Source organism: Odontesthes bonariensis, chromosome 5 (genome assembly GCF_027942865.1).
Source record: "Odontesthes bonariensis isolate fOdoBon6 chromosome 5, fOdoBon6.hap1, whole genome shotgun sequence".
NCBI classification, from domain to species: Eukaryota; Metazoa; Chordata; class Actinopteri; order Atheriniformes; family Atherinopsidae; genus Odontesthes; species Odontesthes bonariensis.
In genome coordinates, this window is record NC_134510.1 from 39,554,609 (window position 1) to 39,582,565 (window position 27,957).

Sequence of the window (27,957 nt, forward strand, 5' to 3'; positions counted from 1 at the left end):
TTAGGCGCAGTAGGAGGCGACTTTTTCACCAACATGTCCTTTTGACAACGATCCCGTGGATGAAGGTGCAGCATTATTGCGCGGAGAATTAAATATTCGTCGGAGATGGTTATTATAGATGTTTTAGCATTTACAGACAATTATCTTTTTGAGCGGTACCATCAGAATCTGTTGAGACAAAAGACATAAAAGACAAATAAATATTTGTATGAATAGGCTTAAAAAAGATATTATATTTTATAAAGGCACTCGTGTCTTGGGGGTGGACTCCCTCCAGGGATTCCCTCAGCCACTGCCCTCCCGTTAGAGGTGGCGTTGCTGGCCACCACCCGTTTTACGAGCATCTGCCTTCTTTCTGTTGGCTCAGTAGAAGTCTGTGTTAGTTTAAATAGGCTTAATTATTTAACAGAACATGATATAGATAAGAAGACATAGTTTATGTGTGTGAAAACAGCATTATGTTGAGGATAAAATAACTGCACAGTAAAATAGCCACTTAATATTTACTTTACAGTGTAAAACATGATCAAAATGAGGTACCTCCATGCCGAGGTCTCATCTGTTTGAACAATGTTTTTATATTTCATCTTAAGCTGCTGCCAAGAGCGCTCCTCCCCTGCGGGATTGCACCTAAATTAAATAAATGAATGGGCTACCATTCAAGCAGTTTCCCTGTAATATTATTGTGATTGCAAAGGACTACATTTAAACTTACACTTTTGCTGCTGCAGCGGTGTTGCACTTATTTCTAAAAACGTGTTGAAACTCGCCGTATGAGCGCATTAAGATTTCCAATTCGAGGTTGGTGAAAAACGTAGCCCCTCCTCTTCCCCGTTGCCAAGGTGACTCGTCAAATCGGGGCTCCATTGATGATGGCTTTTTAAAGTTGTGGCGCACACGCAAAACTCAAGGTGAACTTACTCTGAGTTGATTAACCTCACTAAAATCAGCGTTTCTGGAACCGAAAACTCAGAGTTTTCTGTCTCAGAGTAGATCAACTCAGAGGTCAGGAATACTCAGTATGTTGAACCTGCTTTGTGAAACAGACCCCAGGTGTCTCCATATTTCATATTTACCGCCATCTTGTGTCAGTTTTCCTCAATTTATGGACATTTGGGGGTTAAGTTTGTCAAAGGCCATCTGGAAAGCGTGACACTCCCCGTCAAGTTTTCATTTTAATTGCATAGATTCATACTTCTGAGGTTACATGAAGGGTAACCAACTGTCTAAGGGCCCCCTTTTCTACAAAATCCACTAAATAAATAAAAAAAACCTCTACTGATTACCATCTTACCTTAGATGGCTGCGCAGCATTTGGATGTACCATGCCGTCCTGGTGTATGGCTTCCCTAAATATACTGAGGAGGAAAAAAGTAGTTATCCAAGGTCAGCAGAAACAACCAGGACGCTCCAATAAAAGAAAGATTAATTCAGCAAAGCAGCCATCTGAGAGAGCTCCACATAAAGAATTATAAGCAATAGGACAGCGGTCACTTTCCTCGGTGGAAGATTTTAAATTAAATCACACAACAACATACCTCAAAATGTATCTTTTTTTATTAAAAACAGTGAAGGATTTCACATGGATGTGATTCAGATGCAGTCGACATTAGATAGCGAGACCAGATGTCCTCAGTTTCTCTTTTCACCCCATAAAAATGTATATTTAACATAAAATCATATAATACTTCCAACAAGGGAGACAAAATGAATGAAAACACCTCTTATCAATTATGTCACAGTATCTGCTCTGAACTTTCACTTTATAATCATCACTTTCTGAAGAATTATCGTTAGAATCGATTCTAAGAAATCAGAAAAAAACATCAGGCACTGGTCATTAAAGCCATTACAACCACTTAGATGAAACACGATAATCACATAATCCATCAGTTTGTGACGGACTGAGAAATATTCTTAATCAAAGAAATGTATACAGTACATTTTCAAACATGAAATGTTAATGAAATCATAAAACAAAGACAGGAATGAAAACCGTGGAATGTGCAGAGTTCACAAAGAGCAGGCGGTAACATATTAGATCTGTGAACAAAGTTCAAGTGCAACAAAAAAACTAAATAATGGAGGAAAAGTATGTTTTTCTGTCAAAGAACAAAACGTAACAGCGAGGCAGGAGGACGACACCTGGTCAGCTTTTCTACTCATTAGGTGATACCAGAAAGCATGAGATCTACATCTTATTGCCATGAAAACATGTACAATACCCTAAAGCAGCAAGAGTGTGAAAGCCTAAAACAGTTTTATTCACTATCAAAGAAATTCAGCTTTTTTTTTTTTTTTTTTTAAATGCACTCCGGCTGGATTCTTGACCATTTCCACCCGTTCCCACAAAATTTGGGATCTATCGAACAATCGCTGCTGCCATCTCTGAACCCAAAATGCAGCAGTAATAAAGAAATTAAGGATAAAGAATGGCCGTTCCTGTAGTGGTCGGCTGCTGCTCTTGGCTGGTGTGACTTTCCACTGCAGAAACCTCAATTTATCATCTTTTAAACAACTTTTATCTCCATCCAAATGCCCACTTAATCCAATTTAGGGCCACGGCTGGGGGGGGCTGGAGCCTATCCCAGCTGTCATTGGGCGAGAGTTGGGGTACACCAGGTCACCAGTCCATCACAGGGCCACTCTGAGGGACAATTTAGAGGCAGTAATTGACCTAACGTGCATGTTTTTTGGACAGTGGGAGGAAGCCAGAGAGAACCCCCGCATACACGGGGAGAACATGCAAACTTCACACAGAAAGAACCAGCCGGGATTCGAACCAGGAACCCTCTGCTGTGAGGCGACGGTGCTGACCACCACAGCACCGTGCAGCCCACAACCTTTATCCAATCACTTAAAGCTTTTAAAAGCAATAAAACATCACAATCGATAAAGTCTAACACTAATACAGCTGGACAGATTAAGTTGCAGGTAAAACATTATTTGCCAATCAGATGCATTTTAATGTCTGAAACTACGTGCGACAAAATTGTGTTGATATGGTTTTTCGGTATGGTATTCGTACCATAAGAGGTAATTTGTTGTATATCTTGTGATGTGTTTAAGTGATATGGAATGTTGTACGCTTTGTTTTCTTGTTTCCTGTTTTTGTCTTTGTCTTGTCTTGATTTTAGTGTGAACAGCAGGACTGCAGATGGAAATTAGCCTTGGCGCTAAATCTGGCATATTTACATTGTATGTTTATTAATATGCAGAGTCCTGTCACAAATAAACAAATAAACAAATAACTAACTAACTAAGGGACTTTCTCAATATCAAATCTTGAGATAAAACATGTGCGTCCATACATTCGCCGGCAGGGTTTAAAGAGGTCCTGCAGTCATGCTGGGGCCACTGACAACTGATCAATTCCAATTTATCTAATAAGTTTACTGTTTAAAAGATGAAAGGGGCACGCTTGATTGTAAAAGAAAGGTTGCTGTGAATGGGCATTGTGGGCAGGTCAGTGGTAGGTTGTGAAAATCATAGCGACATACCAGCCAAGAGCAGCAAACCATTAATCCCTTCTCAATCTCAGCCTTGCTGCTTTTATGTCTTTGGCTTACCAAATCACATGCAATTAACTGTAATTAATGGTAAGTAGTAAGAGTAGCCATAAGGTAAACGAGCATAAACCGTACCTAACATTATACAAACTCACGTTAATCAACACATAGCAACACTAGAAAAAAAAGTCTGGGTGGAAACAACCTCCTAACTTTCGCTCCAACCTTTAAGCCTTTGCATACCAAGAGCAGTTTTTTGCATCATCCAAGAAAACTTGCTGTGCAGAGAAAGCTTACAAAGAGTCTGATCCGTTTTATTAATCGAGCCGTTGTGGATATTTGATAAACAAGGCTAAATACTGGGTCCGTCTGATCTTACGATAACATCGCGCCGAGTTTCACCAGCTGAGGAAGAGCTGATCACTTCCAGGTGTATCTCAAAAGTCAAACCTCCAATTTCATAACCACACATTTAAAAAAAAGAAAAAGAAACCCACCAGCTACCGTAATCCAGTTCTTTAAATGGTTTGCCATAAAGTGCTTGGTACTGGAAAACAAAGTGAGTCAATTTGTTGGATGACAATTACAAACAAGGTGGCTCGAAGCGGGAAACAACTGTCTGAAAACATTTAAAAACATTTGACTCATAGAAAACACAAAAAAAAAAGAGAAACAAAAGGAAACCTGTTTTGAAGACAAAAACTTAGGGTTTAGTGTGTAAAGGATTGACATAATGTGACGTCTTTGTTTTTTTAAAGGTGCGACAATACTGGACGTCAAACACTAACTTGGTGTGCAAAGGCCTTCAGTCTTTCTGACAGACTCGCCTGGTAGAATTTTGTGCAAAATCCTGCTTTGATCTTCCTCTTGACACGTTTTAAATGCAACACTGCTTCTTATTTTCCGACTGCCTGCTCCTGGCCAGTTAAAACGTTAAAACTGCCAGTCCTGAAGGATTTCAATTGCAATCCAAATGCAACCCTCTAAGTCAGTCAGTGGGTCTACATGATGAGATTAATTCGATTACAGCTATAGTTGGGTTATGCTCCTTATTTAAGGAAGGGTAATTCTCCTTGGATATCTGGCGGTGAATGAATGGGATCAGAGGCACAAAGCGTGTCATACCCCGGTATGATAGGTGGCGCTGTACCTATTCCAGCTGTTGCTAATAGAGCCACTTCCTGTTGACCTCTTCACCACCAACAACAACAACAAACTCAGGCATTGGAGAAAGATGGAGAACGCAGAGCCAGATGAAGCTACGTCCCTCTACATTTGGTCTGTGATGAGCTGCTTGTTGCACAAACTCGATGCCCAACGGAGCATTCTCCATCGCGTTGTTTGTTTCTTTCTGACGGCGACAACAACAGGAATATCGTCTCCTTTGACTTCCGGGTCACGACCCCGGGAAAACATCTGGAGCATGCGCAGAACGCAAAGTCTGATTCACCACGAGCTTCAGCGTCTACAAGCAGGTTTAGAGTGACTTTCAACCCAGTTATCTCGGGGTCTGAATCCCATCCGATCCAATTCTTAGTCAGATTAAGGTGTCTACATGCACTTAATAACTCAGTCTGATTGTAATTTAGCCAATAATCCGATCCTTTCAGTCCAGCCGTGGCTAAAAGCTGCTGGTTGGTCGACCTCGTTGTTGCTAAGTATTTCCACCAGGTGCATGATGGGAAGTAATCTCAGAAAAATGTAGTTGTGGTCGTACAAATAGTGACCCGGTAAGATCTGTGAGCTAAAGCTTGTGTGTGGGAGGCTTTACAAGCCATGACATGAAAGGTCAACGCTGGAAAGAAACAATAGAAACTACAGATAGAGACTGAGTAAGAAAACAGGGAGTAATGCTCATGGTTCGTTTCTGTGAGACGGATTCACAGGTCATCGGCTCTTTCACCCCTTTTCCACTATCTGCTGCCTTCTCTCAGTCCGTCTGCCTAATTACAAAAGTGAAGTCATGCGTTTTGGAGTTGGAGCAGTGCCCCCACCAGTTGTAACAAGTCAACAAGTCTGTGTCTTTGCTTCCCTGCTCTGCTATTCAGCACTTTTCTTTTATAGCTTTATTTTTTCTCAGCTCTAATCCTGATTTGCGATCCTCTCAGCAGACCAATTCTGATCCAAACTCCAGCTCCAGTCATCGGTTTGTGTCCTGGGAATCACCGACACTTTGCTCCACTCTGCCTCATTTCACCTCCATCCAACCGGCCCACTCAGTAAACATATGGGCTGTTTTCGAAACCGCATACTATACTACATAATGCATACTACATACCGCATACTCATCGATCAGACAGTATGCAGAGCGTTTACCCACAATGCATTTCGCTCCTGCACGAGCCGAAATCATCCGGCCTGAAGCTGATTTCCCTTAAGCTCTAAACTCTGTAAACTTTAGCAACATTTGAGAACGCAGAGCAAGATTAAGCTACGTCCCTCTACATTTCGTTTGTAATAAGCTGCTTGTTGCACAAACGCGATGCACAACGGCGCAGTCTCCATCACGTCCAATTTCTTGTCCGATTAAGATGGCTACATGAACTTAATAACTCAGTCTTATTGTAATTTAGCCAATAATCCGATTCACAGTGCCATGTAACCAACATGTAATGAGTGGCTTTCGGTAAATCCAAAGCTTCACAGAAACAAAAGAAACTTCACCGTAAAACAATCAAAAGCAGAATAACGGAACTCACAGATTAAATCACTAAAACGTCAGCAACATGATATTTGATGTGTTTTTTTTTTTTAAAGTCTGTATGAGTCCAGCCAAGTGAGATGTTTAAAGTGAAAATGCTGCGATTACTTACGCTGGTATTAAAGCTCATGCTCATTAAATCAGGTAGCATCATTGTCCCGTTTTCTCAAGTAAAGATGGCCGATAACCATATTTGACCTGTTAAAAAAGAATCTTGCTGAAGTAATGGCTAAAAGCAATTCTTAAAGCTTTAATTCTATTCCGTGTCAAGATTTGACATTTATTATTTGACATAATATTTCAGCACAACAATTTCTCATTGGTGTTGGGTTGTTATGTGCACCAACAAATCCCTGTTGTGACAGAAACGTTTCCCACACGTTTCACATAGATATGGCCTCTCACCCGTGTGAGTTCTCATATGAGCCGTCAAACTACCGTTTTGAGTGAAACGTTTCCCACATGTTTGGCAAGAATACGGCCTTTCGCCTGTGTGGGTTGATAAGTGACGCAACAAATCACCGTTGTTGCTAAAACGTTTACCGCAAGTTTTACAAGGATATGGTCGCTCACCTGTGTGAGTTCTCATGTGAACTGTCAAATTACCATTTTGAGTGAAACTTTTCCCGCATGTTTTGCAAGAATAAGGCCTTTCGCCTGTGTGGGTTCTCATGTGAATCAACAATTTTTCATTAACTCTGAAACCTTTGCCACATGTTTCACAAAAATACGGCCTCTCATCTGTGTGAGTGTTTAAATGGTTGTATAATGCAGAGGAGCTGGAAAATCTTTTCCCGCATGTTTTGCAAGAATATGGCTTTTCACCCGTGTGGACTCTATAATGTGCCTTCAGTTTTGACCTAGACTTATAAGCTTTTCCACAAAACTCACATTGTAGAGACTTTTCACCTGTGCCAGTATAACACGGACTCTTTGACGTGGGAGAGATGTCTGCATTGCTACAATCACTTCTGTTGTGTCGCTCCTGGTCTTGACACTCAGGTTCTGGTTCACTGTGGTCACTTTCCTCATAAGTCACAGTGATGATATTGTACTCCTGTTTAAGTACAGGTTGCTCTAGGTCCTGACTAATGCAGAGATCATCTTGTTCTTCTTTAACGTAGGACGACTGTGGTTCCCTCTGGTCCAAACTTAAGTTCCTTTCCTGCTTACAGGGCTGTTGGTCCACGAGAACCCCCTTCTGTTTGCAGACATGTTGCTGTGCGAAGTCAGAGACTACAAAGTAGAAGACAACAGGAAAAAGATTACTTCTATGTTAAGGAAGATGCAACCTGTTTGTAAAGAAATGATGGACTCTGGAAAAACTAAGTGTTAATGTAGTTTTCTGGAAAAAGGAAAAGAACAAGTGTTTCTCTCACGGTGTCTGACACTCACTTTAGTGGTAAAACCAACTTCACTTTCAAGTAACCTGCTCTTGATTTGTAAACAGCAAAAGCTAAAACAACAATCATAAATTAAGAAATTATAACTGTGCCTAATGTATTTACCACACGATTCAGAAGTAACTGGCCACTCAGGTGCGAGTTTTCACGCCAGCAGGTAAATGACCATTTTGACAGAAACTTTTCCCACATTTTAAAAGAATACAGCCTCTCATCTGAGAGGGTTGTTACTCGTTTCAACAAATCACAACTGTGATTTAAATCTTTCCCAAGTTTCATAAAAATGCTGCCTCTGACCCGTGTGAGTGGTTAAATATTTACTTTTATGCGGATAAGCAAGCAAATCTTTTCCCACATGTTTTGCAAACAGTGAAATCTCATGGAGTCTGTAATGTGCCTTCAGTTTGGACTTAGACTCATAAGCTTTTCCACATAAGTCACAAGACTTTTTACCTGTGCCAGGGTTACATTGACTCCTTGACATGGGAGAGATGTTTGCAATGCCAGTGTCACTTCTGTTGAGTTCTTCATGATTTTGGTGCTCGTGTTCTGGTTCACTTTGGTCACTTTCCTCATAAGTCACAGTCACAATATTGTACTCCTGCTTCACGACAGGTTGATCTAAGTCCTGACTGATGCAAAGCTCCTCCTGTTCCTCTTTAATGGTGGAAGGCTGTGGTTCCTTGACATCCGGGCTGGAGTTCCTTTCCTGCTTACAGAGTTGGCGGTCCATCAGAACCTCCTCTCGTTTGTAGACATGCTGCTGTGGAAGGTCTGGAGAGACCAAAAAAAAAAAAAAAGGATGAAATCAACCAGCGTGTAAAGAAATGGTGAATGTGTGACTTTTCTCCCAGGTTATTCAGGGGTGTTACAGCCCCCCCCCCTCCTGTAAGAGGACTGTAACTGCAAGGCAAACGTTAAAGGGACAGTTTGCCTCTTTTGACATGAAGCTGTATGACATCCCATGTTAGCAATAGCAAAAATAGCACCAAGAGATTGTGAGGTCTGACTTTTTCCTGGAGAACCATTTTGTGATGCAAATGTATTACTCTGTTGAACGCATATTGTTCTGAGAAGCAAAACGCTTTATTTTTTAAACCCCAGCCAACTAGCCGGACTACCTTCATCAACACCAAAACGAGGCTGGAACTCTGCTCACAAGACGCAGCAGGGGGTAAGAAGATGTTCAGAAATGATGTTGCTGATATGGGATGTCATACAGCTTCATGTCAAAAGAGGCGAACTGTCCCTTTAAATGGTAAATCGACTTGTACAGCGCTTTTCTGGTCTTGCTGACCATTCAAAGCACTTGTAACATGCCACATTCACCCATTCATACAGCACATATTAGTCTATACCTAACTATCGGTAGGCAACGTGGGGTTCAATGTCTTGCCCAAGGACGCTTCAACATGTGGCATCTACACAGCTACAGCTGCCCCAATGGACCTCAGGTCATTCAGAATTCATAAGGACCCAGCTAACTGGAGCAAACCATTGCAAATTCCCCCCGGGCGTCCGGTAGTATCCAACTGCAGCAGTGGGACATAAGTGACCAATGACCAGAGGTGGGTAGTAACGAGTTACATTTACTTGAGTAAGTATTTGAAAACATTATACTTCCAGGAGTAGTTTTAAATCTCTATACTTTTTACTTTTACTTGAGTAGATGTGTGCAGCAGAAACTGTCCTCTTACTCCGCTACATTAGGCTACAATGAGCTGGTTACTTTTCTTCTTACCTCTTTGGTATTCTACGCCTCATTATTTTTACCCCCCCGCGTACGCCTCATTTTAATGTTTTATTCTGACAGAGAGAGAGACTTCCGCCAAAGGCTCTACCACCTGACTGTGTTTCACCAATCAGACGCAGCCGTGCAGTCTGGTCACGTGACCGTACTCGATCTCAGCGGCGGGACGGGTTAGCTTTAGCATTAGCAGTCGTAGCAAACAAACAAAGAAACAGATGAAAAATGTCAGAACCAACGGTGGGAAATGAAGACGCAGACGAGGCCTCATACTGAAAGCATGTTTACCTTACAAAGAGTGAGAAACAGCAGCTACATTATGTGTCTTCTGTGGCAACCAAAACAAACGCACATTTCAGCAGAAACTCAACATCTAACTTGAGGAAACATGTAGCGCTAAGTTTCCTAAACTCGTTTTTCCCCCATGGATAGGTGAATGTTTGTTTTTTAGGTTACATATGGGTTACAGTAACAAACACTGCCTATCATGTTAGCACCATTTGCCTGATTGTAAAAGCTGCTGTTAGTAACGGTTAAGGTTAAATGAATGCCTTCTCAGGCATTACATTTAGATGAAATCATGAGAGACAGAGCCTGACTGGCTCAGAGCCAGAGGCTGGTGGTACTACCCCCAGTTCACCTCTACCTCCAGCTTCTCCTTTCACCAGAGCAGGAAGAGTTAAATTACCCAGGCCAGGATAGACCAATGTGGACCTCACCGTTGTTGGGTTTGTGAGGTCATGACTCGTGTTACTTCTAAACTAAACTAAACAAAGTTAATGCTAATCGACCGGTTTGTTGTCCTTTTTCTCCAAATGAGAATCGATAAGGGAACCGACAAAGAACCGAATCGTTAAGCAGAATCGAAAATGGAATTGGAATCGTAAAAATCTTATCAATTCCCATCCCTAGATATGGGTATGGTTAGGGTATGTATGTAGATCGCCTCAAATTAAGAACAAAAGTCTCTTGGAGGTATGCTCTAAAATGTAGAAGGAGGCGGCCATTTTGGGTCAAAGGGCAAATTTTGGCCATTTTTCAGATTTACACACCTCGTATTTTAACGAACTCCTCCTAGGGATTTTGAGCTACGGACTTCATCTTTGGTCGGTATGCAGTTAAGTGACGGGGGAGCAAAAGTTATCAAAAATCTTGAGATTTTGAGCATGTTTATGGGGCGTTGCCACCACGTTGAGAACTTGGCGTACTCGCCAGCGTAAACAAAACGCTATAACTTTCAGAATCAGAATGCCTTTATTGTCATTATACGTGGTACAATGAAATTTAAAGCCACCAAAAACAGTGCAAAGAGTGCGACTATAAAAAAATATATAAGTAATGTAAAAAAGGGAAGGATTTTCATTATGGTATTATTATTACCACCGGCTCTGACTGACTGAGAAATTCCTCGACATATTTTTAATGCTTCTTCCACTCCCTGCTGCAATGCTTTTATTTTATGTAAAGCACTTTGAATTGTTTGTACATGAAATGTGCTACAAATAAATTTGATTTGATATCCAAAAACATTGGAAGCAGGGTCCACATGCGGTTTCCTCGCAGGTCTTTCTCTCTTTCCACGGGGGCCCAATGCGGGCCCGTGCTGCACGGGTTGGGAAAAAGAAGAAGAAGTGTCTCCAAAAAGAGCATAAGTGTGAAGAGAAGCCGCGGCCTCTGCGCATTTTAATGTCCAACTTGGAGAGCCTCCGCAGCGCCATCTTGGACCCGCCCCTCTCTATCCGCAGCTCTCCCTCTTCCCACCTTCTGTTTGTTCAACTTTAGCCCAAAGAATTAAAAAGCTTGAGCCTCTCCGGCTGTGACCCGACAATGCTGAGTGTTTCTGGTTTTAATTTTTAGGAGACGCATGTAAATGCCTGTCTGAAAAATAGATGCCTAAATAGAGACCCGACACATCTTTTCTGTGTGATTTACCTCTTTTCTGGAGCTTTATCTCGGGTTTCCAGCTGATATCCAACACTCTGAGCTCTTCTTCGTCCGTTTTTCTTAAATCCGTGAATATTTCTCGCGTTGGTCGCTCGCTGATAAGCTCCGTCAGGAACCGAAATGAAGACATTTTTTCCCCTTGGAACTTCTGGAATGTAAATCCGCTACACAACACTGCCTGCTCGTTCTTCTTCGGTGGGGTTTGATAGCGTCTGGCATACCGGAAACGTACAGGCTCGCTGCCGCCACCTGCTGGTCAACAGCGGGAACAAGACATTGACACGTTTTGAACGCTATTGTTTTATTTATTTATTATTTATTTGATTAGGACAATGCACATTAATCAACATATCAGCAGAGTAAATATGTAAATATGCCAGAATTAGCACAGTTGCTAAATTGAATCCGTTGGCCTAAGGCAGGTATCATAAAAACATACAGACAATACACCATGACAAATGGATATAACATAGATATATCCATGTTTGAACATGTTTCAGTGGATCTCTGCAGCGGTTACCATGGAAACAGCTGCAGATATTCACTTTAAAGCTGCTCAGAACTGAACTTACTCTGTTTCTGCCTCAGATTCTGGGTTTATATCCTTGTTTGAATATGTTTCAGTGAATCTCTGTTGCTGTTTTCCTCCTTCAGTCAGTATATAAAGAGACAAGGGGTGCTAAAGTCAGCATGGTTGGCATCTTCTGATATAATCTAATGAAAATATGAATATAAAATAGTTAAATTAAGTGAAAAGTTTACCTTTAAAAGGTTGTGTAAAGAGTTAAAGTAATAAATATGCTTAAATTTAACACAACTTTAGTAAATGTAACTTCATTTAATCAGACGTGAACATCAGATTTCTGTGTGAAGACATTTATTACATAATAAAAACACAAATGTATAAAAATAGCAAAAAAACTGAACGTGGTTACAGTGTTGTCATGATCTCTAATCAGTGAGCTGCTTGTTGATGAACTGTCAGACTCGGTGGTTTCCAAAGAAAAGAGCGGGCAGCGACATCAGGAGGGCTTTAATGATCAGTTTGTGATCACTTATCGATCCGCAGCTGTTGGCTCGGACCAGAGGGTTTTCATCTGCTCTGCTGCCAGGGCTCTGAGAAGGGAAACGAAGCAGATCATCAGCCACATTGCTCTGTTAATAACCAGAGATGGGGACTCGAGTCACTGTGACTTGGACTCAAGTCGACTCGAGTCGCTGTTTTGATGACTTGTGACTTGACTTGACAAAAATAAAAGACTTGAGACTCGACTCGGACTTGGAAGTTAAAGACTCGGCACCTGACTTGACTTGAGACACGATGACTTGAACGACTTGAGTGTTATTCAGTTCATGTTTTCAGTTTGAATATAAAATGAATAAATTAATTGAAAAGATAATATGGATTACCCGGTAGCAGCGCAGGCTGAGAATGGCGTCATGATTGGATCCCTACCCTGTCAATCAGTCATGCCCTCTCTACATACCTTAGTGTTTATTGGAGAGAATAAACTCATATCAGATATGCATCAACATGTCAGCGGGACCGGGAGTCGTTGGCTGTGTTCGAAACCGAATACTTCTCCTACTACTCCTACTAACTTTTTTAAGTTCCCGGATGCATACTAGATTCTCCTAAATGTTGGGTATGCATCATGAGGTTACTACTCATACTCAAACTACCCAAGATGCAACGTAACGTGACGTCGCCGATCGTCATTTCCTGTCAAAATGGCAGTTTCAAGCTAGCTACAACGAGGGTAGGTTCACTTCCTGTTTTCAAAACAAAAGCACCAATTGTATGGTAATGGCTTTCCCTATAATAAAAGGCAACGGGTATTTTATTTTGTGAAAATCACCGGAAGTGCGTTGCTCACTGCGGCTAGCTTTAGTAGCGCCGAATTCGTGGGAACAAAATGGTAAACAGCCGGTATTTTGTCAGGTTTTCAACACGTTGGGGATCTAAACGACTACTTTCTCACCTGAAAATGTTTCAAATGTTGCTAAAGTTTACAGAGTTTAGAGCTTAAGAGAAATCAGCTTCAGGCCGGCTGATTTCGGCTCGGGCAGGAGCGAAATGCATTGTGGGTAAACGCTCTGCACTGTCTGATCGATGAGTATGCAGTATGCAGTAGGCGGTTTTGAACACAGCCTTTGTCTTCGGCTTTCGTAATTACCATTTTGACGGCAAAAGACGAACAGCACAGTGCAAGACATGCGGCATCAACATCTCAGACAGCCAGACGACAACTTCCAACTTTGTTCGTCATCTGAAGATCCATTCTGACCAGTAAGTGCTCGTCAAATTAGCTAATATTATCCTGTTAGCCTAGTTGATAGTTAGCTAACGTTGATATGATGCGGGGTGGACAGGTTGGACACATTGGCCGATGATGTTTACTGACAGTTACTTATATCTTTGTGTTTTCACTTTATTAAGATCAGATTCTGCAGGTAAAATTGCAATAATAAGGTGACTTGGCTTTGACTTGACTTACCCAAGAACAAATTACTTGAGACTTACATGAAACTTGAAAGCTAAGACTTTGGACTTACTTGAGACTTGCACATGTGTGACTTGGTCCCATCTCTACAAGTAAGTCCCAAGTAATTCAAAGTCAAGTCACCTTATTACAATTTTACCTGCAGAATCTGATCTTAATAAAGTGAAAACACAAAGATATAAGTAAATGTCAGTAAACATCATTGGCCAATGTGTCCAACCTGTCCACCCTGTATCATATCAAGCTAACGTTAGCTAACTACCGACTAGGCTAACAGGATAATAATAGCTAATTTGACAAGCACTCACTGGTCAGAATGGATCTTCAAATGACGAACAAAGTTGGAAGTTATGCTAGATGCTTAACACCCAAGTTATTCAAGTCATCGTGTATCAAGTCAAGTCAAGTGCCAAGTCTTTAACTTCCAAGTCCGAGTTGAGTCTCAAGTCTTTTATTTTTTGTTAAGTCAAGTCACAAGTCATCAAAACAGCAACTCGAGTCCCCATCTCTGATAATAACTGCTGCAGACAGACACCACATTTTTCCTGCAAACCCTTCGAAAGGCTGCCTGCAGAAAGCATTTATTCTGGAAAAGCAGCAGCGCCCTCTATCTGCGGTCAGCTGGAAGCGCAGGCCTCTCTGAGGATTAAGAGTTTGTGTCCGACAGGAAGCAGAGCCGCTGTAAATCTGAGGCCTTACAGCAGTGAGTGATGGGGTCCACTGAACCGGGGGGTCATTCTCCTCCTCACTACTTCCCCTTTTACTTCCCTGCCTTTGAGACCAAACACTCTTTGTGTTGCACAACAGTGGAAAAACTTCCAATCAGTGTCCAGGGAGCCGCCAGGGCTGATGATGAATCTCCTGTCGTTTCCTCAGCTGCTTCAGCGCTGCAGCCATAAATCGGGCAGTTTCCAGGGTAAACCTGCAGGTTGTAAAGCCAGAAGATCCAACAAAAGCATTCGGCTGAAAGGTATGTATGCTCCAGGGTTTGACTGGAGGAGAGAGGAGGCGGCAGGAGAAGCTTTTAGTGAGGACACAGTGTTGTATCCTTTGCAAAGATCTCTTCTCTTTGTTCGTCCGACCTCAGTGTCTTTCCTCTCTTCCTCTTCTTGCATCAGGAGACACCGTCAGGGAGAAAATTTGAGCTAAAAGACCTTTAAAAACTACACACTGTTGCTTCGGGGCATCACTTTTAACTAGGGCTGGGCGAGTTAACTCGTTATTATCGCGTTAACGCGTTAATTATTTAACGCCGATAAATATTTTATTGCGCATTAACGCAGATTTGATTTTTTTTAATCAATTTTTTTTTTAATTAAATTTTTTTTAAAAACAACAACATTTCTTTTTTTTTTTTATTATTGTAAAAGTCTGTTGCTCACAGGCTTTTATTTTGTAAAAGTCTGCTGCTGTCTGCTGTGGAACAGGAAAAGATTCTTAATCATGTGATTAATGAGATTAAACATTTTAATCGTTGCCCAGCCCTAGTTTTAACTGATATAAGTAAACTATAAACAGAAACAGCTGCATCATCTGTCAGAGGAGCATTAAAGGTGTCAAAGACGATGGAATATGTCACGCCTCGTTAAAAACATGCTGAGGGTGTCCATCCTCCTCAGCGCTTCCTGCTGCCTTTGTTTTAGGAACCAAGACATCGTTCATCGTTTGCGGTCATGGATTTCCAGGTCACAGGCAGAAGAAAAGAGGTCAGGAGGCACCGAGAAGAACCCTTTTGGCAAAAGGTTACACATATATGTGGAGTGGCAGTAAAACGACACACTGAACTTACTTTTAATTAGGGCTGGGCAACGATTAAAATGTTTAATCTCATTAATCACATGATTTCCCTGATTAATCACGATTAATCGCATTTGTACGCAGAATCCAAAAATGAATCCAAAAGTAGCGTATAGCTTTTAGCATTTAGCTTTATTTTAAATGTGCTGCCATATGAATGAAAGTGCCATAACATTTGTTGTGCAAACACACTTTTAACATCAGCATCTTTCTGTAGTTTTTATGTAGAAGCCTCGCTCCACTGTCTGTTTCCTTGAATGACTTGCTGCTATCAGTTGTGTGTTTTGCCTTTAAGTGATATTTTAGACTGGAACTACTACGCTGAGAAGACAATTCAACTTGGCAGTGTTTACAGATGACTTTGGTTCTGTCGACTCCGCCGTCTGGAAGAACTTTAACATGAAAATGGCCGAGTAAAAGTTCCGTACCCTTCTCCATGTTTGGTGGATCCGCCGATTACTTTCTTTTCCTGTTCCACAGCAGACAGTAACAGACTTTTACAAAATAAAAGCCTGTCAGAATTATACTTTTACAAAATAAAAGCCTGTGAGCAACAGACTTTTACAAAATAAAAGCCTGTGAGCAGCAGACTTTTACAAAATAAAAGCCTGTGAGCAACAGACTTTTACAATAATCAAATAAATAATAAAACAGGGGTGGTTTTGTAGCCAAGCTACAAGGTTTGGGTTGAGCATGCGCCCCATGTACAAGAGGCTACAGTCCTTGCTTTGCTGTATGTTGTTCCCCCTCTCTCTGCCCCCTGCTTCCTGTCTCTCTGAACTTTCCTATCCATTAAAGGCATAAAAGCCCCACCCAAAAAAATAAAACCTGCGTTAATGCGCAATAAAATCTTTATCGGCGTTAAATAATTAACGAGTTAACTCGAGTTAACTCGAGTTAACTCGCCCAGCCCTACCAGTCCTCACAAACACCTTTATTGCTCGTCTTCCAGAGCTAAAACATCTAAACAGTTTCTGTCCTCATCTGCTAGGCTCAAACCTAAACAGGAGGAACTAAAACACGAAGAGAGGAGGCAAGAGCTTTGTAATTTGGCTTTGGGAAAGGATAACCCAGAGCTTCTTATTCTGAAAATACAGTAAAATAAGTTTGGTGTGTTAATGAATAAATAGCCTCACAGACTAAAACACCAAAAAAGTGGCATTTTAGTCTTCTGGCACAAGTTCAAACACACTGAATTATTAAAAGGGACTAACTTAAGTCTTTTAATTCACAAGTGTTAGAGTGTAGGTTTGAAAAAAGAATCTAATTAGCAGGGTAATCATAACAGCTATTTAAGTCACTTTAAAACAGGACTAAATCTCCATTTATTTCAGCTTGATTTGGCCCGTTTCTCTTCTCCCTGAATAACTCTTTATTAAATGGTCTCATCCCTCTCACCTCAGCAGTAAATGTCTCTCTCTCATTCTCCGTGTCCTCTCCTTCACTCTGTATATGGATGACAAGAGGATTAGAGTCGTAATTATTACACGTCTTATTCTTTTCCGTTGATGATAAAAACTTTCTCCAGAGCTAACAGTTACCATCTCAACATCATGCTAATTAATTAGCTGGAGCTTCACTTCTGTTTATCCATCTCTGGAAGAGTTTCTGAAGAGTTTTTCTGAGCTAATTCATGAAGTGGAAACAGTTTAACTGCAGGAAGTAGTTTCTGAGTAACCATTAGATCTTTATTTGAAGCCATTTTCCAAATTATTCTGGATCTCACATTTATCAGAAATATATCTTATTAGTACTGTGCAGAAGTCCTGATCAGCTTAATTTCTTTGTATTTCTCAATAAAAACAGTTAACAGCTGCAGAGATTCACTGAAACGTGTTCCAACATGAACATAAACCCAGAATCTGAGTCAGAACCAGAGTTAGTTCAGTTCTGAGCAGCTTTAAAGTGAATATCTGCAGATGTTTCCATGGTAACAGCTGCAGAGATTCACTGAAACATGTTCCAACATGAACATAAACCCAGAATCTGAGGCAGAAACAGAGTTAGTTCAGTTCTGAGCAGCTTTAAAGTGAATATCTGCTCTGAGCTCCTGTGTCAGGTCTTTGCTGGATTTTTTCCTCTTTCTTAAGGACATCATTTTCAGATCCTGTTCATCTGCTGGAGATAGTTCTTTAGGCCTGACACTTCTTCTTCTGTCCTCCACTTGTCCAGTTTCCTCAAATGTTTTAAGGACACGCTGCACACCATGCTGAGATATGCCAAGTTTTCAGCTAACAGCTCTTTGGGAATCACCTTATTGCTGCAGAAATCCTGTTTTCTGTCTGTCACACTGTGTTATCTTTGCTGTTTTTCACACATGCAGCTAAAGAAATGGGAACAAATCTTAATTCCAGTCTAAAACCCACAAAGAGCTTCTAGATTATTCATTTCTGGTGGCATAAAACAGTTTAATCATTTCATTTATATTAGTTGTTCCATAATTCGTCATTAGATTATATCTTATATTCCTTTTTTAAGCTTTAAATTGAATCTTATTTACTTTTTCTTGATGTTGAATAACATGTAATTCTTATTATTGTCTGTTTTTTTTCCTACTTTTAGACATGATAACGTTCATAATTTTGGGGATTAGGATATTTTTAAACTGAATTTCTTATATTAATTTGACTCTTTTGGTAACTGAAAGCAGTTTTAACATAAATGTACAAAAAAGTTGAAACTATGAAGCTGTTTTTTACACATGCAGCTAAAGAAATGGGAATAAATGATGTGTCTCTGTGACAGGCTGCTGGGAACAAAGTGCCTAAAGATCCAGTTTAAAACGGCTTCTTTGCTCAGTTGGACACAACACTGGTTCATCCCTTGAGTTAGAGCCTTTTTCCTGCCTGAATGGTTCATAGCTCAGAGTTAAGTGGCTTAATGAAGAAAAAACACATTCCTCTGAAGATGCTCAGGTACAAGAACTGAAGATGAGGGAAGAAGCAGAAAATGTCCAAAGGGAAACTCTGAAATAGCTTCAGGAAGCTGCAGAACTGCTGATCAGGACACTTTAAAGGTTAAAGAAAGTCTGGCTGTATCCAGCAACTGTCAGCGGTTTCAGTATAAATATGGACATAAGTGAACATTATATGAAAATAAAGAAAAACTGTAAATCTGTACTTTAACAACACATCTGAACAAAAACAGAAGGATTTCTTACATTGTTCATGACACCATCGGCCGCTGTCACTGGAAGCAGAGAGGCAGAGAAGTGAAGCACAGTCAGTACCTTTAACACGTCTCATGACAGTGGCTGTGTTCCAAACCGCATACTTCTCATACTACTCCTACTACTCATACTAACTTTAGCTTTTTTAAGTATACTATGTATACTATATGCATACTAATGTTGAGTATTCATCATGAGGTTACTACTCATACTCAAACTACCCAAGATGCAACGTAACATGACGTCGCCGATCGTCATTTCCTGTCAAAACGGCAGTTTCAAGCTAGCTACAACGAGGGTAGGTTCACTTCCTGTTTTCAAAACAAAAGCACCAATTGTATCGTAATGGTTTTCCCTATGATAAAAGGCAACGGGTATTTTATTTTGTGAAAATAACCGGAAGTGCGTTGCTCACTGCGGCTAGCTTCAGTAGCGCCGAATTCGTGGGAACAAAATTGTAAACAGCCGGTATTTTGTCAGGTTTTCAACACGTTGGGGATCTAAACGACTACTTTCTCACCTGAAAATGTTTCAAATGTTGCTAAAGTTTACAGAGTTTAGAGCTTAAGAGAAATCAGCTTCAGGCCGGCTGATTTCGGCTCGGGCAGGAGCGAAATGCATTGTGGGTAAACGCTCTGCATACAGTCTGATCGATGAGTATGTAGTATGCAGTATGTAGTATGTAGTATGTAGTATGCAGTATGTAGTATGTAGTATGTAGTATGCGGTTTCGAACACAGCCAGTATCAGCTGATATGATGCCGTTACCGTAGTAATAGTCGAAGGTGGCGTTGTAGTCGTAGTCGGGCGTCGGCGTTGTGTCATATTCATCGTAGGCGTTTGGCTTCTCTTCTTCTTCTTCATGACTTCCTGCGTTTTCTGTAAGAGAAATAAAGTGGAATCTCAGACATGGAACTAAAATGTGCAGGTCACTTTGGAGCCTTTTAGAGGTTTACACTGCCTGACCCGCAGAAATACACCTAACTGTAGATTTTAACACGCACCATCCAACCTCTGTGTTTTTTTTAAGGATCAGCTAATTTAGCCATGTATGGACATACGTTCCTGATGTGGGCTACTTGTTCTTTGGCGCTGTCAGCAGAAGAGGCATTCCCTTCTCCCTATTCATTATTGAACAGCAGTGTTCGCCGTTATTAATTATTATTAATATAATTATTATTATAATGTTTTGTCGGGGAGCAGTGTTCGCCGTTATTATTACGCTATATGCAGTTATGCACACTGGCTTGCCGTTGCAATCTTTTGTTGTGCTAATTACAGCAAATCCGCGCAATATGCATTCTGTCTGGCTTTGGCTCTGTTTGGCTTTGGCACCTTGAGGTCGCGCCACCTTGTGGAGGTCGCGCCACCTTGTGGAGGTCGCGCCACCTTGTGGAGGTCGCGCCACCTTGTGGCAGGTCGCAAGATTGCAGCACGAACAGACGAACGAACATCCAGACAAACAGACAAACAGACAAACTCGGGCGATCACATAACCTCCTTGGCGGAGGTAATTAGTTTAGCTACTGTTAGCTTGGCTATATCTAGTAAAGATTTATGACCAGCCCTAATTGAAGATGGAAACAGTCACCATTATGATTAGCTGTTAGCGTATAGCTGTATAGTTAATTAGTTTAGCTAGTGTTAGCTTGGCTACATTTAATAAGGATTTCTGACCAGCCCAAATTGAAGATTCTTAAAAACAACCCACTCTTCACACATAACCCTCTAGAATTATGTAATAAAACAATGATAAAACAGATGTAACATACTCCACAACCCTTTTTTTTAAAATAAGATATAATATATTTATATTTATAGATTAATTGAAAAGATTATTTGAATTGATAAGACATTCTGAAATTCGGTTTGAGGCATTTTACCTCTGCCTCATTTTCCCTTTTCTGGAGGACCCTGTGTGATATTACCCCTACATATCAGCAGAAAAGAGTGTGAAAAAGAAGCAAATATGTGTAAAAATTTCCATTTCTGTTCTCATCTGCAGCTCTGTGATTTTAGATTTTAGAGCTCCTTTTGTCTGGGAGCTACAAAGATGCAACAAAGATGGACACCAAGGAAGAGGACCTGCAAATATCTGTAAATATAAAGTACTTGTTCTGAGACAACAGAACCACACTTTCTACTATTAAAAACATAATAATTGAAATCTAACTGCATCTCTCTGACAATAAACTGCTCTGTTCAGCAGTGTTTATGCAAACTTTGATTGTGTAAGGGCAGTTTTCAGTATATAACCTGTGCTTAACATGTCTTTATTTACCAGTGGAGCTAATTTCATGGTGTTGTTTGTATTATCAGGGCAGGAATATGTGTATGTTGGCAGTCCGGAGAGTCAACGGGCGCTCATCTAAGCGTGAAATAAATAGAAGATCTGCAATGCATGAATGAGCGTTGCGTACAGTTCACCTTTAAACTGTCATTCCACTGATTTCCAATGAGCTGCTTTATTTCAGAATTGCGAAAGCTTTCATGTATTTACTGGGACAGGATGGACACTTTGCTGCACATACACGCCTAGATTGACTGTAAAAATTAAACTGGTCTGTACAGATTAAAAAATGAAACACTTGCATATGTTTGCACAAGTTCTAATCTTCAGTCTTGTTCAATGTTGGATAACCTGGTTTGGGTGGATGTGTGTGCTGATTTACTGATAAAAAGATGAGTCAAAAGATGACTGAGAAGTCAATATTTGGCACAGTAGAGTCCTATCTCAGATTACACTCTCAGGGATATAAACTGTCGTTGGGCCTGAGGGCCTCTGTGGTAACGTGACCTGCCACAGTGCTTTGGTTTATAGCTGAGATGGAGCTTGAGGCGTTCAGGTTTCACCACATTTTGTCCAGATGTAATGGACCAGATGCATTAGAACACAACCCCAGTTACTCCAGTCTCAGGAGTTTGTGCACAGTTGTCTAACAAGCTGTTCAGTTTGATCACAATCTCCACAGTTCTTATAACTTGCACTATTTGTAACACAGACATCTGTGTTACAAATATAGCGATAGCTAAAACCGCCATAAAATGTTTGAGGTCTGAGTTGTTTTAGATGGACAAAGTGACCATTATGGTTAGCTGTTAGCTTAACTGTTAGCTTAGCTATATCAAGTAAAGATTTCTGACCAGCCCAAGTAGAAGATGAGAAAGTCACTATTATGATTAGCTGTTAGCGTATAGCTGTATAGTTAATTAATAAGTTTAGCTACTGTTAGCTTGGCTACATCTAGTACGGATTTCTAACTAGCCCAAATAGAAGATGGAAAAAGTCACCATTATGATTAGCTGTTAGCGTATAGCTGTATAGCTGTATAGTTAATTAGTTTAGCTAGTGTTAGCTTAGCCACATCAAGTAAGGATTTCTGACCAGCCCAAATAGAAGATGGAAAAAGTCACCATTATGATTAGCTGTTAGAGTATAGCTGTATAGTTAATTAGTTTAGCTAGTGTTAGCTTAGCTACATAGTAAGGATTTCTGACCAGCCCAAATAGAAGATGGAAAAAGTCACCATTATGATTAGCTGTTAGAGTATAGCTGTATAGTTAATTAGTTTAGCTAGTGTTAGCTTAGCTACATAGTAAGGATTTCTGACCAGCCCAAATTGAAGATGGAAAAGTCACTATTATGATTAGCTGTTAGCGTATAGCTGTATAGTTAATTAGTTTAGCTAGTGTTAGCTTAGCTACATCAAGTAAGGATTTCTAACTAGCCCAAATAGAAGATGGAAAAGTCACTATTATGATTAGCTGTTAGTGTATAGCTGTATAGTTAATTAGTTTAGCTAGTGTTAGCTTAGCTACATAGTAAGGATTTCTGACCAGCCCAAATTGAAGATGGAAAAGTCACTATTATGATTAGCTTTTAGCGTATAGCTGTATAGTTAATTAGTTTAGCTAGTGTTAGCTTAGCTACATCAAGTAAGGATTTCTAACTAGCCCAAATAGAAGATGGAAAAGTCACTATTATGATTAGCTGCTAGCGTATAGCTGTATAGTTAATCAGTTCAGCTACTGTTAGCTTTTCTGACCAGCCCAAAAAAAACATCCTGAACACAAAATTGATGGAAACAATTACACATTTACATTTTTTTTTCTTCATAGTTAATGAATTCTTATCACGATAAGAATCCTGGCTGTGGTGTTTGAGCCCTTATACACCTAACATCTGGAACCAGCAGGGAGGGCAGGACCACCTGCAGGGTCTCCAGGGTTCGGGTCAGATAAGGTGAGATAAGCTCTGACTGTAAACTATGACGTACAGTCGCTACACCTGGAAGACACCAAATGAGGCACGAACCTATAAATGATCCAGTGAGGTAAGAAACGTAAACAAAGCAACATTTGTGTAAAATCAAGGTATTAATAATTCTGTTTTAATATTCAATTTAGTTCCCATATTTTAGTTCTATTCAAACTAAAACATAACGTGGGTTGTTTTGTTCACGAATGTTTCATTAAAGTTACACTCATGTCCTGTAGACTTAGCTTACAGGGCTGAATGCAGAGTGACAGAACAGTGATTTAACACGTTGATTTGGCCAAACAAAAAAGTTTCAACGAGGTCTCTGGGCCTATTCTCTGCTTGCCGTACGAACCAGCTTTAGAACATCTGGGAAAAATAGCATCAGAGTTCACCTCTGGATCCAAACTGATGAAAGAAAGTCTTCATCACAAGCTGCAACAACTGCTCCTTGACTGTAAATTAATCTATTTGAAACAAACACGACTTCATCATTCGTCAGCTTTGGTTAGGCTGCAGCAGCCTCCAGGAAACAAGTTTCACAGAAGACAGAAGTTTGGCTCTGAGCGAACCTGCCTGTTTAGATGACACGTGACCTGGAGTTAACTCACTCCTGAAGCTCTTTATTACACACTGGAAAAAGTGCCCCTCCAAAAATAAGTAAAAAAAACAACAAATACAAGATGTTTTTGATTGAAATAAGCAAAAAAAATCTGCCAATGGAACTAGTGAAAATCGGCTTGTCAAGATTTCTTGAAATAAAATGTGATATTTAGGACTTTTGAGTTAAAAGTGATCTTGAAATTAGCTTAAAAACCTCTTCAAATGTAAAAAAAAGCTTGTTTCATGTGAAATATGACTCAAAACAAGATGTTTTCAAGACTTTTTCCCTTAACAAGATATTCCAGATGTATTGTATTAAAACAAGTCCCTATATATTTCTGAAATAGTACTTGTTAGGCAGTTGTGTCTTATATTAAATGTAATGAGATACTCAATGAGAAAAATATACTTGGTAAGACTTTGATTTTTTCCAGTGAAAAAGCTACAAGATGTTCTGCTTTTTTTAGGGACATAAAACAGTCAGAAGCTAGAAAAGATTGTTGTTTTTGTCTGGCTCGTGGAAAGTTCCCTTCAGCTCGTCCTGAAGCTTCTTCTCTGGTGTGGACCTGAGCATCATGTAAGAAAAACAACAAATAAAAGACGTTTTTGCTTGAAATAAGCAAAAAAAATCTGCCAATGGAACTAGTGAAAATCGGCTTGTCAAGATTTCTTGAAATAAGATGTGATATTTAGGACTTTTGAGATAAAAGTGATCTTGAAATTAGCTTAAAAACCTCTTCAAATGTAAAAAGAAAAGCTTGTTTCATATAATATGTGACTCAAAACAAGCTGTTTTCAAGACTTTTTCACTTAACAAGATATTCCAGATGTATTGTATTAAAACAAGTCCCTATATCTGGCTGAAATGGTACTTGTTAGGCAGTTGTGTCTTACATTAAGTGTAATGAAATACTCAATGAGAACAAATATACTTGGTAAGATTTAGATTTTTTCCAGTGCAGTTACAAGGCACGTTGAGATGTGTTGAAACACGCCTGCAGTCAGAGACTCAGAGGTTTTAAAAAGCCCTGCTGTTAATGCTTCCCGTCACTTAAAGGATCAGGCTGCTGATATTCTTTGTGCATTTTACGTAGTTGATAAACTAACGACGAAGTGGGGAAACAGAACATTAAGAGATGCACTGGGGACCGTGGGATTTAAGGAAAGAACTAAATCCTTTTACTCTACATGACGTCTTGGGAAAGTCCAACATTGTTTATAACCAGCATGTTCTCACAGACATACCTCAAATGAATACAAACTCTTGACACAGCAATATGTAGTGGAGACAAAGAATGTGTCGGCACTGTGGAAAGTAACGAGCTCCTCTCCCGCTGTTTTCTCCTCATAATGCAGACGTGTTTTAAACCAGCTTGTATTATAATGGCCAGTGGGGACCTGAGCCGTGATACATGAGAGGCAGAGGGCCCGATGCAGGACGTGAAGCTTAGCAGGCGAGACTGTGGCAGAAGAACAATGGTTTAATAAGGCAAGGCATCTTTATCTATATATAATATAATATACACATATATATATATATATATATATATGTATATATATAAAAATTATATATCTGCCGAGGCAGAATGAGCTGGGAACTAATAAAAGAAAAATACAAAGAGGCAATTAAAGAGGAAACAAAAAAGAACTGACTGGTGGATGGATGGACGGATCCACCCACTCATGGGTGGATGGATGGATGGATGGATGGATGGATGGATGGATGGATGGATGGATGAATGAGTGGGTGGATGGATAGATGGATAGATGGATGAATAGATGGATGGGTGGATGGATGGATGAGTGGGTGGATGGATAGATGATGGGTGGATGGATGGATGGATGGATAGATGGATGGATGAGTGGGTGGATGGATAGATGGATAGATGGATGGATGGATGAATAGATGGATGGGTGGATGGATGGATGATAGATAGATGATGGGTGGATGGATGGATGGATGGATGAGTGGGTGGATGGATAGATGGATGAGTGGGTGGATGGATAGATGGATGGGTGGATGGATGGATGAGTGGGTGGATGGATAGATGGATAGATGGATGGATGGATGAATAGATGGATGGGTGGATGGATGGATGAGTGGGTGGATGGATAGATGGATGGATGGATAGATAGATGATGGGTGGATGGATGGATGGATGGATGAGTGGGTGGATGGATGAGTGGATGGATGGATAGATGGATGGATGAGTGGGTGGATGGATAGATGGATGGATAGATGGGTGGGTGGATGGATAGATGGATGGGTGGATGGATGGATGAATGAGTGGGTGGATGGATAGATGGATGGGTGGATGGATGGATGAGTGGGTGGATGGATAGATGATGGGTGGATGGATGGATAGATGATGGGTGGATGTATGGATGGATGGATAGATGGATGGATGGATGGATGGATGAATAGATGGATGGGTGGATGGATGGATGAGTGGGTGGATGGATAGATGGATGGATGGATAGATAGATGATGGGTGGATGGATGGATGGATGGATGAGTGGGTGGATGGATGAGTGGATGGATGGATAGATGGATGGATGAGTGGGTGGATGGATAGATGGATGGATAGATGGGTGGGTGGATGGATAGATGGATGGATGAGTGGGTGGGTGGATGGATAGATGGATGGATGGATAGATGGATGGATGAGTGGGTGGATGGATAGATGGATGGATGAGTGGGTGGATGGATAGATGGATGGATGAGTGGGTGGATGGATAGATGGATGGATGAGTGGGTGGATGGATAGATGGATGGATAGATGGATGGGTGGATGGATGGATGGATGGATGGATGGATGGATGGATGGTGTGGTTGGTCTTTATAACTCCTCAACTGGAGCGGGATATTTGGGTTTCTACAACAAAGCTGTAAATATAATATTAGGTGCTACAACGCTGTGGTTGGACAGCAGTCATGGAGTTCCACAGGGAACTGTGCTGGTCTCTCTTATTTTGTTTTCTGTTTGCATTTAGCATTTGGCTCATTGCAAACGAGTCAGTAAAATTCCACAGCTCTGCAGGACAATAATCAAAGTGTTTATATTCTGATCTCATCTCCAGTGGTTTTTTAACTTCTTTTTGCTCTTGGCTTTGATTTTGCTGCATCTTTTCTGTCGAGGCAGCAGCTTTTAGTGCCCTGCAGCTTTCACTTCCAGTTAGTTGGGATGTTGCAATCACTTCTTCCTCAGATGAAAACAAATAAGAAGAGAAAACAAAGTGTCTTGACTCTTCATCGTCCCTTTCACCGACTGTCATTAATCATGTTGAAATGTTGGATACGATCCCGCGGAGCTCAGTGGAATCTGCTTGGATTGATGAACATGAACGCTCATGTTTCAGGGTTTGGTTTCTTTGTGTTGTTGGTTCGGACAGAGAGTGAAAGCAGAGCGGCTGTGTCTCCTGCCTGATCACATCCTGCGGATAATGTTGCACAATTCAACAAAGAAAGCCTGGCTGGAGGGCAGATAAAAAGGGAGGACTTCAGTTTCAGACTCACATTTCTCACTTAATCACCCCATTATCTTATAAACACTAAATCAAAACGGCTTGAAGGAAGCCGGACTAACAGTTTCCTGGTATTTACCATTTACTCAACAGAAAAAGTGACTATTTTCTTCCGTTTCTTTAACAGCTTTGCTATTAGAGGATTTAGACAAGGATGTTTTGTTAATCCTAAATAGGCTTTTAACACAGCGACTGAAAGCAAAACCGAAGTTTAACATTATATGGATGGGAGATGAACTCGGGTCTGGGGTGTAATGAGGCAGAAAAAGCCTTTCAGCCTCCAAATACAAACATTTAAGCTGATAAAACTGTGTTTGTTCCACAAACTTCTGCGAGTCAATAGCTGGGTTTTCTTTCACCAAAGAAGCAAATCTGAAGCAATCTTTTTAAAAAGCAGCAAAAACAAATCAAAAAAGGTTTCATTTAACTGGTTTTAAATGGATAAGTAGTAGTCATCAGCCAACACCATAGCAATCCAAAACTGGTCCTAAACCCTCCAGAAAGAAAAGAGAAAACAACAACTGTGGTGGATATTCTTCAGGACTAAAGGGCAGATTATAGTTCTGCGTCTATCGTCTTGACGTGTTGCTTTGCTCTGGTCGCGAACCACTGGTTGCAGAACCATAACATGACTCTCGCGAGTCGTGAGAACTTCGGTGGGGGGAGTGTATATATTCCGCTGACACGCTGATCCTGGTCAAAACAACAATGGCGCGTCTGCAAGATACTACGGAGATGGATATGGAGTTGCTCGACCTTGAAGAAGAAAGGATTCTGCTATTGGAGTTGGCGAAAAG

General features: G+C 40.6%; 2 protein-coding genes across 2 annotated transcripts in view; one reads left to right on the plus strand and one right to left on the minus strand.

Moving 5' to 3' along the window:
- Window positions 1–14,748, plus strand: part of LOC142380473 (uncharacterized) — a 29,778-nt gene extending 15,030 nt beyond the window's left edge. Inside the window, exon 4 of the mRNA XM_075466359.1 lies at window positions 14,685–14,748. Within this exon, the coding sequence (XP_075322474.1) occupies window positions 14,685–14,707 (23 nt within the window). The 3' untranslated portion in view covers window positions 14,708–14,748. The remainder of the gene's footprint in view (window positions 1–14,684) is intronic.
- On the minus strand, window positions 4,967–11,512 carry LOC142380474 (uncharacterized). The gene is made up of 3 exons (XM_075466360.1): window positions 11,293–11,512; window positions 8,067–8,387; window positions 4,967–7,446 (listed from the first exon to the last, which is right to left on the minus strand). Exons 1-3 carry the CDS (start codon window positions 11,432–11,434, stop codon window positions 6,527–6,529), a joined length of 1,383 nt encoding a protein of 460 aa, XP_075322475.1. The 5' UTR covers window positions 11,435–11,512; the 3' UTR covers window positions 4,967–6,526.
- Window positions 14,749–27,957: the final 13,209 nt, after the last annotated feature.

Coding starts and splice junctions, on each gene's coding strand:
- LOC142380474 (XM_075466360.1), bottom strand. CDS start 11,434: ATGTCTTCATTTCGGTTCCTGACGGAGCTTATCAGCGAGCGACCAACG. Junction 8,388..11,292: donor GATAAAGCTCCAGAAAAGAG/GTAAATCACACA, acceptor TGGTCTCTCCAG/ACCTTCCACAGCAGCATGTC. Junction 7,447..8,066: donor TCAATGTAACCCTGGCACAG/GTAAAAAGTCTT, acceptor TCTACTTTGTAG/TCTCTGACTTCGCACAGCAA.